The sequence below is a fragment of the Vicugna pacos genome, chromosome 18 (assembly GCF_048564905.1).
Source record: "Vicugna pacos chromosome 18, VicPac4, whole genome shotgun sequence".
In the NCBI taxonomy this organism is placed as follows: Eukaryota; Metazoa; Chordata; class Mammalia; order Artiodactyla; family Camelidae; genus Vicugna; species Vicugna pacos.
In genome coordinates, this window is record NC_133004.1 from 33,198,356 (window position 1) to 33,212,009 (window position 13,654).

At 51.3% G+C, this 13,654-nt stretch overlaps 1 protein-coding gene across 3 annotated transcripts in view; it reads left to right on the forward strand.

The window, feature by feature from the left end:
* The window catches only part of ITGAL (integrin subunit alpha L), a 33,888-nt gene extending 21,118 nt beyond the window's left edge, over positions 1-12,770 (forward strand). The window contains exons 19-32 of one of the 3 annotated variants that reach the window (XM_072942938.1): positions 1,942-1,998; positions 2,096-2,169; positions 2,517-2,658; positions 3,666-3,776; positions 4,193-4,272; positions 4,386-4,472; positions 5,941-6,016; positions 8,826-8,939; positions 9,140-9,196; positions 9,289-9,387; positions 9,759-9,854; positions 10,600-10,710; positions 12,054-12,213; positions 12,392-12,770. In XM_072942938.1, the coding sequence (XP_072799039.1) occupies positions 1,942-1,998; positions 2,096-2,169; positions 2,517-2,658; positions 3,666-3,776; positions 4,193-4,272; positions 4,386-4,472; positions 5,941-6,016; positions 8,826-8,939; positions 9,140-9,196; positions 9,289-9,387; positions 9,759-9,854; positions 10,600-10,710; positions 12,054-12,213; positions 12,392-12,402 (1,275 nt within the window). In that variant the 3' untranslated portion in view covers positions 12,403-12,770. Of the gene's footprint in view, positions 1-1,941; positions 1,999-2,095; positions 2,170-2,516; positions 2,659-3,665; positions 3,777-4,192; positions 4,273-4,385; positions 4,473-5,940; positions 6,017-8,825; positions 8,940-9,139; positions 9,197-9,288; positions 9,388-9,758; positions 9,855-10,599; positions 10,711-12,053 lie in introns of all 3 variants that reach the window. The other 2 variants (XM_006201317.4, XM_031687428.2) reach the window with 2 other exon arrangements.
* Positions 12,771-13,654: the final 884 nt, after the last annotated feature.

Consider the following 13,654-nt stretch of genomic DNA (forward strand, 5'->3'; position numbering starts at 1 on the left):
CCCCAGGGCACAGCCCCTTCAGTGAATCTGCTCCAGGTCCTTCAGTGCATCAGCTTCTGACCTCATTAGGCTGCAAATTCTAACAGATGCAGATTCCAGGGAGAGAATACCAGAAGGCCTCGAGACCAACCCTTGTCTTTGGAAGGACAAGGCACCCTGATTAGCCTTCTTGCCCAAGTGTGTTCAGTTAAGGGCAGGTAGTTCTCTCAAAGCCAAACTGGGGTGCCATTGGTATTTAAAAGAAGGAGAAAAAAGAACGCTATCTCTTCTGGTCTACTGATCACACCCTCCCCACCCAGTGCCAAACGCCTGATTCCCTCTTCTGAAGTCCTTGACACTCAGCTGGTAGTCTGGCTTCTGTCGGAAGGTAGCAGGGTCTTGGGGGCAGAACCTGGGCCTGGAAGCCTGAAGAGATGGGTTTTTTTTTTTTCTGGTACAAGCGAGAGCAGATTGTCTTTCTCCGGGACTGCTTCCGCATCTCTAAGATGAGTCCCAGCATTGTGCAGCCCCTTCCAGAGTGGTGACTGCTAAGTGCACATTCTTGTGGCTTCTGGCAGTGGGCACTGAGTGCACCCCCACCCCCACCCGCCATGCACTCAGGGTCTATAGGGACCACTAGCAGTTTCTGCCATCGGCACTATTTAAAAAAAAAAAAAAAGCCACGCTGTACGGAGTAGGAACTCAGGGCTAAAAAGAGACCTGGGGTCACAGTTGTCAAAAAAGGCTTCTGGGGGATAAGCCTTATTGGTTCTGGATCTTGGGGAATACGGAGGCTTCAGGTAGGTGGAGAGAGGAGAGGCATGGTGCTAAGTTCACGGCAAATGGGGAGGTGGGCTTAGCTTCTGGCAGGACAACTGAACAAGACAGAGGCCCCGGGTGCCCTCTGGGGACTAGCTGTGGTCTGGTGATAGTGGGAACCTATGTGTGAATGTTGAGACTGAGTGCGAGCAGTCCACAGAGGCTGCCAGGACCCCTGCTGTGAAGGAAGAGTCTGGAGGCTGCTTGGCAGGTGGCCTAGAAGTAGAGGAGGCTGGAGTCTCTCCAGATGATCACCTGTAAAATACTTCTATGACCCCATTACCCTCAACTTCCTGATATGGCTTGCAAGGCCCTGCTTTCTCTCCTTCCCCTTCTGACACGTGGCACTCCAGCCAGTCTGAGCACCTCCCGGTGCTCAGTCTTTACACGGGCACAGTCTTTCTTGCCTTGGGTTTTTTTTTGTGTAATCTGTTCTTTCTTCTCCCTCCTCTGTTCTTTTCACCTGGCTCCCTCCTCCACAGCCTTTAGATTTCAGTTGAGATGCCATTCCTTCAGGAAGCTTCCCTGATCGCCAAGCGTGGAGGAGGCTTCCCTTCTACATCCTCTAAATACACCCTGCACTGGTCATGGCACTAGGAGATGCCACTGCTCCCCCAGACTGGGAGGACAGGCAGTGTGTCTGTTTTACTCTCAGGTGTGTACCCAGTGCCCAGCATAGGGTCCAGAGCAATAATTCTGGAAATGCTGACCTTGGTCTGATAAGAGATGGAGAGCTGTTCTAGTGCGGAGATGGGGTTCCACACAGGAGGATCACAGAGCTTGTCACAGGCAGGAGTCTGGAGGCTGTGCAGCCAGGCCTTCCTGCCAGCAGAGGAGACGGGCTGGGAGGGACTGTGGGAGCTGCTTTGTCAAGGCCCAGATCTCCTGGCCAGGAGAGGGGATGGACACCCTAAGCCCGGGCCTCCCTCAAGGAGCTGCTCCCAGAGGAGGGCAGCACAGACAGCCTTGGGCTGAGTCAGGAGGGTGGGGCCTGTCCTGAGAAGGCTTTGGCTCCTGGGAGGGACCTGACCACAGACAGCCTAGCTGAGCCCCAAGCCCTGAGCCCCTCCAACTCCCCTCCATCCCTCCACCCATTCTGCTGCCTCCGCTAACCTCTCCTGTCTCCCCTTCCTCCACGCTCAGCAGGGCAAGGACATGCAGCCCATCCTGAGACCCTCTCTGCACTCGGAGACCAAGGAGGTGAGAGAGCTGAGGCAGGGCAGACAGAGAGGCCAGGGTCAGGCCCTCTGGGCTGTGGGGACCTGAGCCTCCCGGTCCTTTCTTCCTGGCCTTTCAGATCCCTTTTGAGAAAAACTGTGGAGAGGACAAGAAATGTGAGGCAAACCTGAGGCTGGCCTTCTCCCCTGCAAGGTCTGTAAGGCTTCCCACCCCCTAGTCCCTCCTGTTTCACATGGTGTTTTCCTGAAGCAGCTCCAATGTGCAGAAAGAACACGGGACTTAAGAACTGAAGACCTCACCACCACCACCAACTGCACTCACTCCATGTGTCTGGGCCTTAGTTTCCCTCTCTGAGATATGCCAGTCCCTTGCAACACTCCTACTAGGATTAGATAAGATCATGAAACTTAAATGCACAGGAGCTCATTTTTGTGTATTTCTTTTTTCTGGCCTACCAGACCCTTCAGTTCTGAAAGTCCCCACCTCTGATCCTGCTTCCTTCACTGGCCCCCACAACTTTGCCCTGATCTTCCCCCCAGATCCAGAGTCCTGCGTCTGATCCCCTCCGCCAGCCTCTCTGTGAGACTGACCCTGAGTAACCTGGGAGAAGACGCTTACTGGGTCCAGTTCAGCCTCAGCTTCCCCTGGGGACTGTCCTTCCGCAAAGTGGAGACGCTCAAGGTGAGCAAGAGGGCGGGGCCTGCCTGCAGGTCACATGCCACGTTGGTCCCTGCAGCTTCTGCTGCATCTTGGAGGCTCCGGAGGCCAGGACAGCCTGAAGAAGCGGATAGAGGTCTTAGGACCACATCTGGGTTCTCAGCCTAATGCACGCTCCATCTGTATGACCTGAGATACAAGGTTCGCCCTCTGTGAACCTCAGACTCACAACCAAGAAGTGAGGCTAGGGACGTCACAGAGTTAGTAAGAAAGTCGTGTGAAATGAAGAGTGTGACAGAGGTTCGTGGACCTGGTGACCAAGAAGATGTGTACAGGTTCAGGGACACTGAGCTACCTCCCTCCAAAAGGTGACCAACCTTTTTTTCCCTCATGGATATGCCACATTTTGTTTATCTGTTCATGTGTTGATGGACATTTGAATTATTCTTATACAGCAATGTTAAATGCTTCCTTAAGGGACATCTAGTAGAGTGATTAAGAACTTGAGATCTGGAGCCAAGCAGACCTGTGTTCAAGTTACTACCCGATCTCTGCCAGGTTACCCAGTTGTAAAACAGTGGGGAAGTACCTCAACTTCCCTGAGCCTCTGTTTCCTTATCTAATTTTCTTCCCAATCTGAGCTGAAATCTATCCCTCACAGATAATGATGAAAATGAATGGTTTTGTCCTGCTTAACCCAGGATCAAGCTCATTTTTTAAATTGTTGCTGAATGTGTGGTATAGCAGCATTTTAACTCTTTCCTGTGATTTTACCATGATTCACGGAACCCTGCCCATCTCTTTGAATTATCTGATCACTTCCAGTTTTTCCCTATGATAAATAGTGTTACAGTGAACACCTTCGACCTGTCCTGAACTCCTGTCTGCACCCCTGATTCTTTGCCCCCACCTTTCTACGACTGTGCCCTGGCAGACACGGGGTGGGAGGAGGTGGTCCCTGAGGGTTGTGGCATCTGGGGAACCCTTAGCCTTGCCCACTGAAAAGTCATTCTCTTTCTTCTCACTCCCAGCCCCACAGCCAGATACCTGTGAGCTGTGCGGAGCTTCCTGAGGAGAACACACTTCAGAGCAGGGCCCTCTCCTGCAATATGACCTCGCCCATCTTCAAGGCAGGCAACTTGGTGAGTGCCTCAGCCCTGAGGAACCAAGCAGCCAAGGGGCTGAGGGCTTAGGAGGGGAGGGAGCTCCTGGCTTGGGGGAAGGTGCTGGTGACTGGCACCTTACCCCACCCCTACCCCAAAGGAATGTGTGTGGAGGTGTCCTGTGTCATGTTTGAGAGCCTGGACTTTGGAATTAGAGAAACCCAGGGTGGGGTCTTTCGTTCTGTGACCTTACACATATGACCTTAACCACTTGGAACCTCAGTATCTTCATCTGTACAATGGGGATAAAACACTCAGCGTAGGGCTTAAGATGTATTGAGCACTCGATAAGCAGTCACTGTGACTATGGCAGTGGGACATGGGGGCTGCGAGGGGCTCAGGTGGCTCTCTGAGCCCCAGGCCCCTTCCTTCTTCATTCTCTCCTCCCCTGCCAGGTTGACATCCAGGTGATGTTTCATACGCTGCCGAAAGGCTTCCAGTCGGACATTGTCAAGCTTCACGCCAATGTGAGCTGGTGAGCAGGCCCTGGGCAGACCCCCACCAGCATCCCCACCCTGGCTGCAGATTGCCACGTGGTCCTGGCCAAGCCGGTCTCCTGACACTGCCCTCTGCCTTGCCCCCGTGCAGCGACAACGAGGACTCAGGCTTCCTGGAGGACAACTCGGCCACCACCAGCATCCCAGTCCTGTACCCCATCAACATCCTCACCGAGGAGTGAGTCCTGAGCAGTCGCCCCACCATCTCCTCCCACCTCAGCCTCCCCACCCAGGGCCCCAGCCTTCTTCTCAGGGCTGCCCCTCAAAGCCCCTTCCTTTTCTGGAGCCCCAGGACAGATTAGAACTGATTCCAGCCACAACCCCAACGGTTTTCAATACTCAGTAGAGCTTTGAGTCAGATTCATGTTTCCTGATGCAAAAAGAAAAAAAGCCCATGATGTCAGCCTCTGCGCCAGCTGCACTGCACAGCTGGGGGCTTTCTCTGGAGCTTCCAACCCCTCGTGAGGCAGCTGGCCTCTCTCCATTTTACCAATGACCTTGGCCAGAGTCGTACAGTTAAAGTACTGACTCCGAGATCTGAACTGAAATCTGTCTGACTCCAGACCCCAGCCAAGCTCTTTACTGTTTTCAGCCTTGCTGTGTTCTCTCTCCCCTGGGGCCAGCAGTGCTGGCAGAGTTGGGAGAAAAGTTTTCACAGTGACCCTGGCCCGCAGAGAGCTTATGGTCAGGTCGGTGAGACCCAAGTCATGCCCACACGGAGTATGTGAGTCTCAGAATGTTGTGGCAGGAAGGACCCACGGGGATCACTGGCTGGATTTTCTTATTTGCAGAAAAGGGGAGGAAGCCAGAAATACTGGCCCAATGTGCTAAGGCTAGGGACAGTGTCTGAGCTAGAGTCCCCGCTGCTTCTGAACACAAGTGCCAAACACAGTGATACTGTCTGAGGTGTGATATGAAATTAGAGCCAGGAAAGATGATGTGGGTTGAAGGAGCGATGGAAGGGTTCATGGGGAATAGGGGTTTGAACTGGGGTCTGGAGGATGAGGGGTTCGGATAAGAGCCAGGAAGGAAGGAGGACATTCTCATCAGAGAGACCAACATAGGGGAAGGCATGGAGGCAGCAAAAACTGGGGCAGATCCAGGGAGCAGGGGGTGAGAAGGCTCAGCAGGTGGCAGATATGTGCCAGGAACAGGGGCAGGCAGACTAGGAAACAGGCGGGTCTAGACATGGAAGACTTTGGACCTGGCCCTTGTGAGCAGCAGGGAGCCATTGATGGATTCTGAGGCGGTGCATGGCAGGATCAGAGAGTGATGCTAGGAAGGTTATTAAAAAGATGAGGTAGGAGCGTGAGCCAGAGGCTATCTAGTTGATGAGCAGTGGGGTCCGGAGTCCAGTGGAGACCCTGGTGAGGTGGTGTCTAGTGGAGAGAACACGGCCCCAGAGGCCACCCACCTTTGTTCCAGTCCTGGTCCTCCACTGTGGGACTTTGGGCAGGCTGACCACTTCCATGAGCCTTAGTTTCCAAAGGGAAAGGGCAGAGTGGGGTAAGGATGACACAAGATGGTGCTGGTGCCATCCTTAGCACAGTGGCCGGCAACTCTGAGGCTTCCCCTGACCCAGGGCCCTCTGGGTGGCCGGGTTGCTCTCTTGCCCTCCTTCTGCCACTGCTCCTCTCTCTCCACAGCCAGGAAAACTCCACGCTCTATATCAGTTTTGCCCCCAAAGGCCCCAAGATCCACCAAATCAAGCACATCTACCAGGTAGGAACCTCAATGTGAAAGGGTCCTTAGAAGTCATATGTTCAGCCCCATTGTGGAGACCAAGGATGCAGAGACCAACCGGACCCCATCCCGTCCTCAGCAAGCCCCACCCTCCACCTTGTTCTGTGATCCCTTTTATGTGGCTTCCCAGCCTCCCCGGAGACACTTCCAGTAGCTTCCATACTCACTAGCTCACCACCAGATAAATTATTTCTAGAATCACAGAACTTGAGAGCCAGAGGGGCTCTGAGAGAGTTTTTGGAGGGTTTTGTTTTTTGAAGTAGAAAGTTCAGATTTATTTTAAGATTCAGTTATGTAGACATTTCATCTTGTAATTGTGTTCACATTTTTCGGAGAGAATCTAGTTTTTATTCAAATATATAATGAGCCAGAGTTCTAGTTTAGGTACTTTCACTGGGTTCTGGGGCAGCAGAAATTAAAACAGGGTCCCTGAGCACTCACCAAACCCAGATTTAAGCCTGGAGCTTTGTACACTCCACACCCTCCCATAAGCGCCTGTAAGACAGGCCTCTTCATTCCCACTTTACAGAAGGGAAGTCCATGGCACAAATGGGTCACGTGACTTGCCCTGGTTACACAGCTCATACTGATTGCTTTGTATCAGTCTCCACTATGTCTGTCTCTCTTCCCACAGTGTCAGTGTCCCCCTTCCAAATGACAACTCTGAATTGTGTCCCTCTTGCTCCCCCCAGTGTAGCTGTCCCCGTTGCTGGCCACTGATCTCCACATCCTAGGGATGTCTTCCTAGCATCCTTTTTTTGTCTTTTGATGGCTTTATTGAGATAGAATTCACATACCATACAATCTTCTCATTGAAAGTGTACAATTCAATGGCATTAGTCTATCCGCAAAATTGTGCAACCATCACCATAATCATTTTAGAACATTTTCATTACTCTGAAAAGAAACCCTGTACCTATTTTCAGTCATTCCTTCTTCCTCCCTCCCCCAGCACCTGGCAATCACTACTTTTGTCTCTATAGATTTGCCTGCCTTGGACATTATGTTCAAAGGGAGTCATAACATGTGGTCTTTGCTCCTGGATTCCTTCACTTAGGGTAGTATTTTCAGGGTTCACCCATGTTGTAGCATCGATCAGTATTTCATTCATTTTTATTGCCAAATAATATTCCTTTGTAAGATGGGCCACATTTGCTTTGCGCATTCATTAATTGATGGACATTTGAGTTGTTTCCATTTTTTGGCTGTTAGGGATTATGCTGCTTGGACATTCCTGTACGCTTTGTGTGTGGATATACGTTTTATTTCTCCTGGGTGCATAACTAGGAGTACAGTTGCTCTTTTCAAAGCTTTAGTCTCAGGATGCTCTAAACCAAATTTATCATCTTCCCGTAAGCCAACATCTCCTTTGGTTTGCTTAGAGTCCTTTAAAAGCATTACCTTTTCCTTAACAAAACTTCCAAGCCTGGGTGAATTTCTCCTTCCTCTGTGCCTGGTCTCACTGCCTCCCCAAGCCCTGTTGCCTATATTCTCTTCTCTCTTTTGACCTCGCTGCTGCTCAGACCAAGTTTCTTGCAGCTGGCTGTGGTACAGGCTCCCAGCTTCTTTCCATTCCTTGCCTGCAGTGGATGAATCCCCCTGGAGCCACCCCCCACCCCCACCCCCACCCCATCAGCTGCCTTCCAGGACTCTCCATGGTTTCGTCATGGGTACCCTAACTTCTAGCCCTTTGGCCTTCTGGGCCCCAAAATCTCATCCCAAGTCTCCTTTCCAGACTACTCTCCTGTCTGTCCTTCCCAGGCACGCAACCATCTGGCCACATCACCCACCCCGCGCCCACCACGCTCTCTTAATTTCTTGCATTTTCTCTTCCTGGCTACGGTTGCCCATGTTCATCTGTTAATCTCCTCTCTACTTCTCACAGCTAAATTCAGATGCTGCCTTTGACATTAGGCTTTTTAAATTTAAATTGACCAACATCATTAAAGCATCCATAAGCGTTTGTTGAATGAGTAAATGATAGAACGCCTCAAATTGGTTATGTATTTTCCTGATTGACCTCCCTGAGATTCATTGGTGCTACTTCTGTGTCACTTTCTTACACTTTCTGAGTCAGCCAGCCCCAGCACAGATAGCTCTTTTACATTAAAGGGACTTTTAAAAAGTTTCTTAAATTCAGTGCACTTGCCAAAATGCCTTTCCCAAACTGCATTGTGCAAACAATTTTTTTTACTGAAATATAGTTGATTTACAATGTTGTGTTAGTTTCTGGTATATGGCAAAGTGACTCAGTTATACCTATATATTCTTTTTCGTTATAGGTTATTACAAACTATTGAATATAGTTTTCTATGCTATACAGTAGGACCTTGTTGTTTATCTAATTTTTTGCATCTATCCTTGTTAAATGTCATTCCTTTTTTCATTTATTCAAAAAATTACTTTTTTCGAGGCCCATTATGTGTGTCAGGCCACAGGGAATTGCAGGTGAAATGAGCCACAGCCCCCTCCCTCAAGCAGCTCAGTCTAGGGGGGGCACACTAGGGTGCTGTGGGAGCCCCTGATGGCGAGGCTGTCCTGTCCTTGGGGAGTCGGGCAAACTTTCAGGGATGTTATTTGAGCAGTACCTTGCAGGGTGGGTGACAGTTAGCCACAAAGAGGAAGCAGAGAAGCACATGAAACTCGTGCTGTAAGGTTGTGGTTGATCATTGTCCACTGCCTAAGGAAGAGCAGGCCCTTGGGCCCCCAGCCAGGGAGGATTGGATCTAGGTTGGCAGTTGGGGTGGCCAGCATTCAGGACTCTGCAGCACCCTGTCCTCTGTACCAGATGAAGATCCAGCCTTCTGGCTATGACCACAACATGCCCCCCCTGGAGGCCTTGGTTGGGGTACCACAGTCCCACAGCAAGGGGCCCATCATGCACAAGTGGCATGTGGAGATGGTGAGTGCTGCCCGGAGGAGGGAAGGGTGCCCGGGTGTGCGGGGTGAGCTCATAACGGGGACAGACATGTGGGGAATAGAATGAGGATGATTGAATCCTCCCAGGGCCAGTGGGAGAGAACTGGGAAGCAGGGTGGTATCTGGGGAGTGGGGAGGGATGCCAGCTCTGGACTAACTGAAGACCTGCCTCATCCTTCCTAGGAGCCTCCTGTCACCTGCCGCCTTGAGACTGAGGACAGTCTGCCCAATGTGGCTGAGGTGTGGGGGCGTGAACTAAGAAGTCAGGGGGCTGGGCGGCGTGCAGGTGGGAAGAGGCCTCCCTGACCCCCTGTTTTCCGTCTTCCTATCAGCCTTGTGTGCTTGGAGCCCAGTTCCGCTGCCCCTTTGTCTTCAAGGAGGAGATCCTTGTCCAAGTGATCGGGACGGTGGAGCTGGTGGGGGAGATCAAGGTAGCACCTGCAGGGGAGACAGACTCCTAAGTGGTTGGGGGTGGGCTTCCCCACCAGATAATCTCCCTACATTTTTTGTTCGTTCTTGTGGAAATAGCTCTGATGTTTACCCAGTTGCAGATGAAAGAGAACCACAATTTGTTGAAAACTCACAGGACTGTTTTCAAGGGCCGATGGATAGTTCTTTTATGTTCTCTGTAGGGAAAATGTCCTGCCAACAGGGGGCATTGGCGCATTCCACCGGTCTAGGAGAGAACTGAGAGAGATGGCGCACCCACTAGGACCCATTCTCCTCTGCCTCTCCCCGTGGAGTTGAGCTGGGGGGTGGCAGTTCCCCCTGACCCTGACGCCTGCGCCTCCCCCTCCCACAGGCCTCCTCCACGTTCAGCCTCTGCACCTCCCTCTCCGTCTCCTTCAACAGCAACAGGCACTTCCACCTCCATGGCAGCAATGCCTCCCTGGCCCAGGTATCTCTCTACCTCCTTGGAAGGCCCGGGAACAGAGGGCAGCAGAGGGATTGGAGGAAGCCCATGGCAGGGCGAGGAGAGCTGGAGCTGGGGATGGGAGAAAGTTTGGGCTTAGCGCCGTGAGACCATCCCCACAGCCAGAGCCATCAGCCTTGGCGCAGGCTTTCTTGGAAGCTGTGAGTTCCCTGCCACCACTGGTGGGCTAGCAGGCCACAAGGTCACCTGTAGGAGATGTGTCAGATAAAGATCAACTTGATGGCAGCTCAGCCAAGAGGCACTCCCCACCCCACCCCCAAGCAGGGCATGATGGGAACACAGAGGGAGTAGCACGTGCTGGGCCCAGAGTTGTGGTGTGGGGGGCAAGGCGGGTTTAAGGGCAGGAAGCTCAAAGCAGGAGAAGGGAGGCTGCAACTAAAGAGGTAAGCAGAAGCCAGATTCTAGAAGGTTTTCTGGGCTGAGCTGGGATTCTGGCATTTCCTCCTGGGGCTGATGGAAGACGTTTAAAGGCTTACTCAGGGAGGCCGTGGTGCATGTTTGCCATTCATTCCGGTGGCTGCGTGGTGAGGTGTATGGGGAGAGGGATGGTCTGGGCTGGAACCCCGTGTCGTGACACAGTCCAGATGGGAAGTGAGAAGACCTAGGGATTGAGGCCAGATGCACAAGGAATGTTAGGGGTGGGATGTTAGGGAGACATCCTAACAGGGCGTGGTTCCCTGCCCCCCACCCCGCCTCTCCTCTCCCCCAGGTCGTCATGAAGGTCGACGTTGTGTATGAGAAGAAAATGTACCATGTCTACGTGCTGAGTGGTGTCGGGGGGCTGTTGTTACTGTTCCTGATTTTCATAGTGCTGTACAAGGTACGAGTTTCTGGGAGAAACACCCAGTCAGGCTGGGGAAAGCAGAACCAGCAGGAGTCAGAGCAGAATACCAAGATGAGGGGCGTGAAAGTCAGAAGGGTCCTCAGCCTACTCTTCTTCTACAGATTAGGCTAGAGAGGCCCCAGGAGCAAGCAAACTCTAACGCCAACCCCTCAACCAAGCACTGGCAGAGCCAGACCTGGGTACCCCGGGTGAGGAAGAAAAAGGAGCCTCCACCGTATCAAGAGCCAGGCACTGGGATACAGACATGCAGACCACACCCGTGGTCCCAGCCGTTGTGGGGCTCACAGTCCATGGGGGACACTGACACAAACATGATGGGGGCTACACTAGGGGGCCTTTGTGCCCCAGGACCTGTAACACAGGAGCCTAACTCAGCCTGGGGGAGCCTAGGAAGGCCTCTCAAGAGACATGGCCTTTGCGTTGGGATTTGAAGGATGAGAGGGAGCTAACCAGATGCGGGGCAGCTGTTCCACATAAAAAGCTTGAATATTCCAGAAAAGAGAACATAGAAAAGTGAAGTTTCCCCCTATTGCATTCCCAGGAGGTTGTCTTAACAACCATTTGGTTCATATTCCTCCAGGTTCTAATTTTGTTGTTAACATATATATGTGTATGTGTGAGCGTGAGAAAGAAAGAGAAGAGCCAGTGGATGTGTGCATATGTAGAAACCGTAAATGGAATAATACCGTATATACTGCTTGGGAATTTGTACTTCCGCCTGGATGTTCTATCTTGGCGTCTTTCTGTCTGAGCACAATCAGATCGACCTCTTGCTTTTTAACCTGGGTGGTTTTCTGTTGTCTGGATGCCCCACCTTTTATTTAACAAGACCCCTATTGGTGAACATTTAGGTTGTTTGAAACTAACACCTATTTCAAACAACATGCCAGAAAGGCTCCTGTTACCAACATCTTTGCACACTCGTCCAAATATCCTTTAGAATTAATCTCTAGAACCAAAGAATATATGTATTTTGGACTTTCAACAGAGAGTGCATGGCACATACTAATAATAAAGTGCAGTCTCTTACTATCAGTATTTCTAGATATTGCCAGATCACCTGCCTGAAATATTGGTACATAACATTTTGACCAGCCTAAGGAATGAACTAACTATTAAACATACAGGTTTTTAACATATTGCCAAGAAGCTGGTGTGGCAGATACCCTCACCCCATCCCTAGCGCGGACGCCACCTGTCTGTGGCACATGTAACTTATCCATAAAAATGGTGCTTTCATATTTTGCTGGGGCTGCCTGGTCCAAAGTACTCTGGGGACTTTTTGCTTACTCAAGTTTTGTCTTGAAAACAACCTACAGGTTGGCTTCTTCAAACGGAACCTGAAGGAGAAAATGGAGGGGACTGGAGATGCTTCAGATGAAACCCCTGGAGAGGACGCTGGGCAGCCGGCGTCTGGGGAAGAGGCTGGGGACCCCGGCTGTCTGGAACCGCTCCATGAGGAAGAGGCCCAGGACGGAGGTAGCAATGACTGAGGTGCAGGCCTGCTGCAAAGGGCCCAGGACTGGACTCGGGTGCCTGGTGCTAGCCTGCCTCTACCTGAATTTCACTATGTGTCCTCGGGCAAGTCACTGCCCCTCCGTAGGCCTCAGTTTTTCTCTCTTGAACATGGGCTCATTCCTCCCTGCCTCCTTTGCAGGCTTGGGGTGAGGATCCGCTGAGGCAAGGGCCAGGAAAGCCACAGAGGAGAGGCCTCGTAATTATCAGATGGCCCTGCCTTCCACCGGCCCCTCTTACTTTCCTCCCCTGGAAGAGAACATCTGATCTAAATCTGGAGACACTGTAACCTCAGGACCTAGTGACTCTCTGGGCCCTCACATCCACCTGCCCTCGGATGTCCACAGAGGCCTCAGACACCCAGAACTTTGCCCTGCGTTTTGTCCTGCCTGTAATCCTGTCAGCTTTCAGTTCTACCACCAGAGAGCGAATCTCATCCGTGTCACTATATTGCTCCTGCAAACCCCTTGCCCTTCGGCTAACAACCAAATTCCTTAATACGCCTTCCAAAATCTGCAAAACTAGGCCCTGTTTCCTTCCCAGCCTCTTCTAGAGACATCCCACCTCCCTTTCCAAGCCCCACTTACACCAGCCTTTCTCACTTGCCACACTCCTTCCTGGCTTACTGTCTTCACTTAGCCTGCTCTTTCTGCCTAGAACATTCCTCCTACCTCTTTTTCCTAGCTAACTCGCTCTCAGCCTTCAGCTCTCAGCTCAAACATAACTTCCTCAGGACAGCCCCTTAACCGCAACTCAGTTGGGTTCCCATGTTACACAAGCTTACACTAACCTGCACTTGTCCCGCACAGCACAGACCATATTTGTTCATTGTTAAGTGATATACTTAATATCCGTCTCTGAAATTAGACAGTGAACTCCATGAGGGTAGGGTTTGTTCACCTGGGGACCCCTGGTGATGTCACACAGCCAGACACATAGTAAGTGCTTGACCCAACTTCACTGAATTAGTGAGGGTGCCTGTGGGAAGATACAGAAAAAAGTTTGGATGGACCCCTGGCAGCCCCATCCTTCAAGGCTATCTTCCACAGGCGCCTGACCCCTCACCCCACATCCCCCACTGGGACCTCATCACATCCCACAGTGGCCCCCACTGGCAGACTGTGAGCTCAAGGATGGAAACTGGCCTTTCACCTGGCTCCCAATGCCAAGCACAGAGCTTGCATTTATTTACCAAATAAATATGAGATTCTGCCCAATTTTGTGATTTTGTTTTTTGTGTGTGCAACATTGAGCCTGGCTCAATTAAATGAACATCTCCTTCTCGACTCTTCCATTAAGTGGGACCAAAACAGTGAGGTCTTTTTTCTTTCCTTTCTTTCTTCATCTTCTTCTATTTTTTTTTTTTATGTTGTTATTGCCATGATGATCCTCAGAGACTAACCTG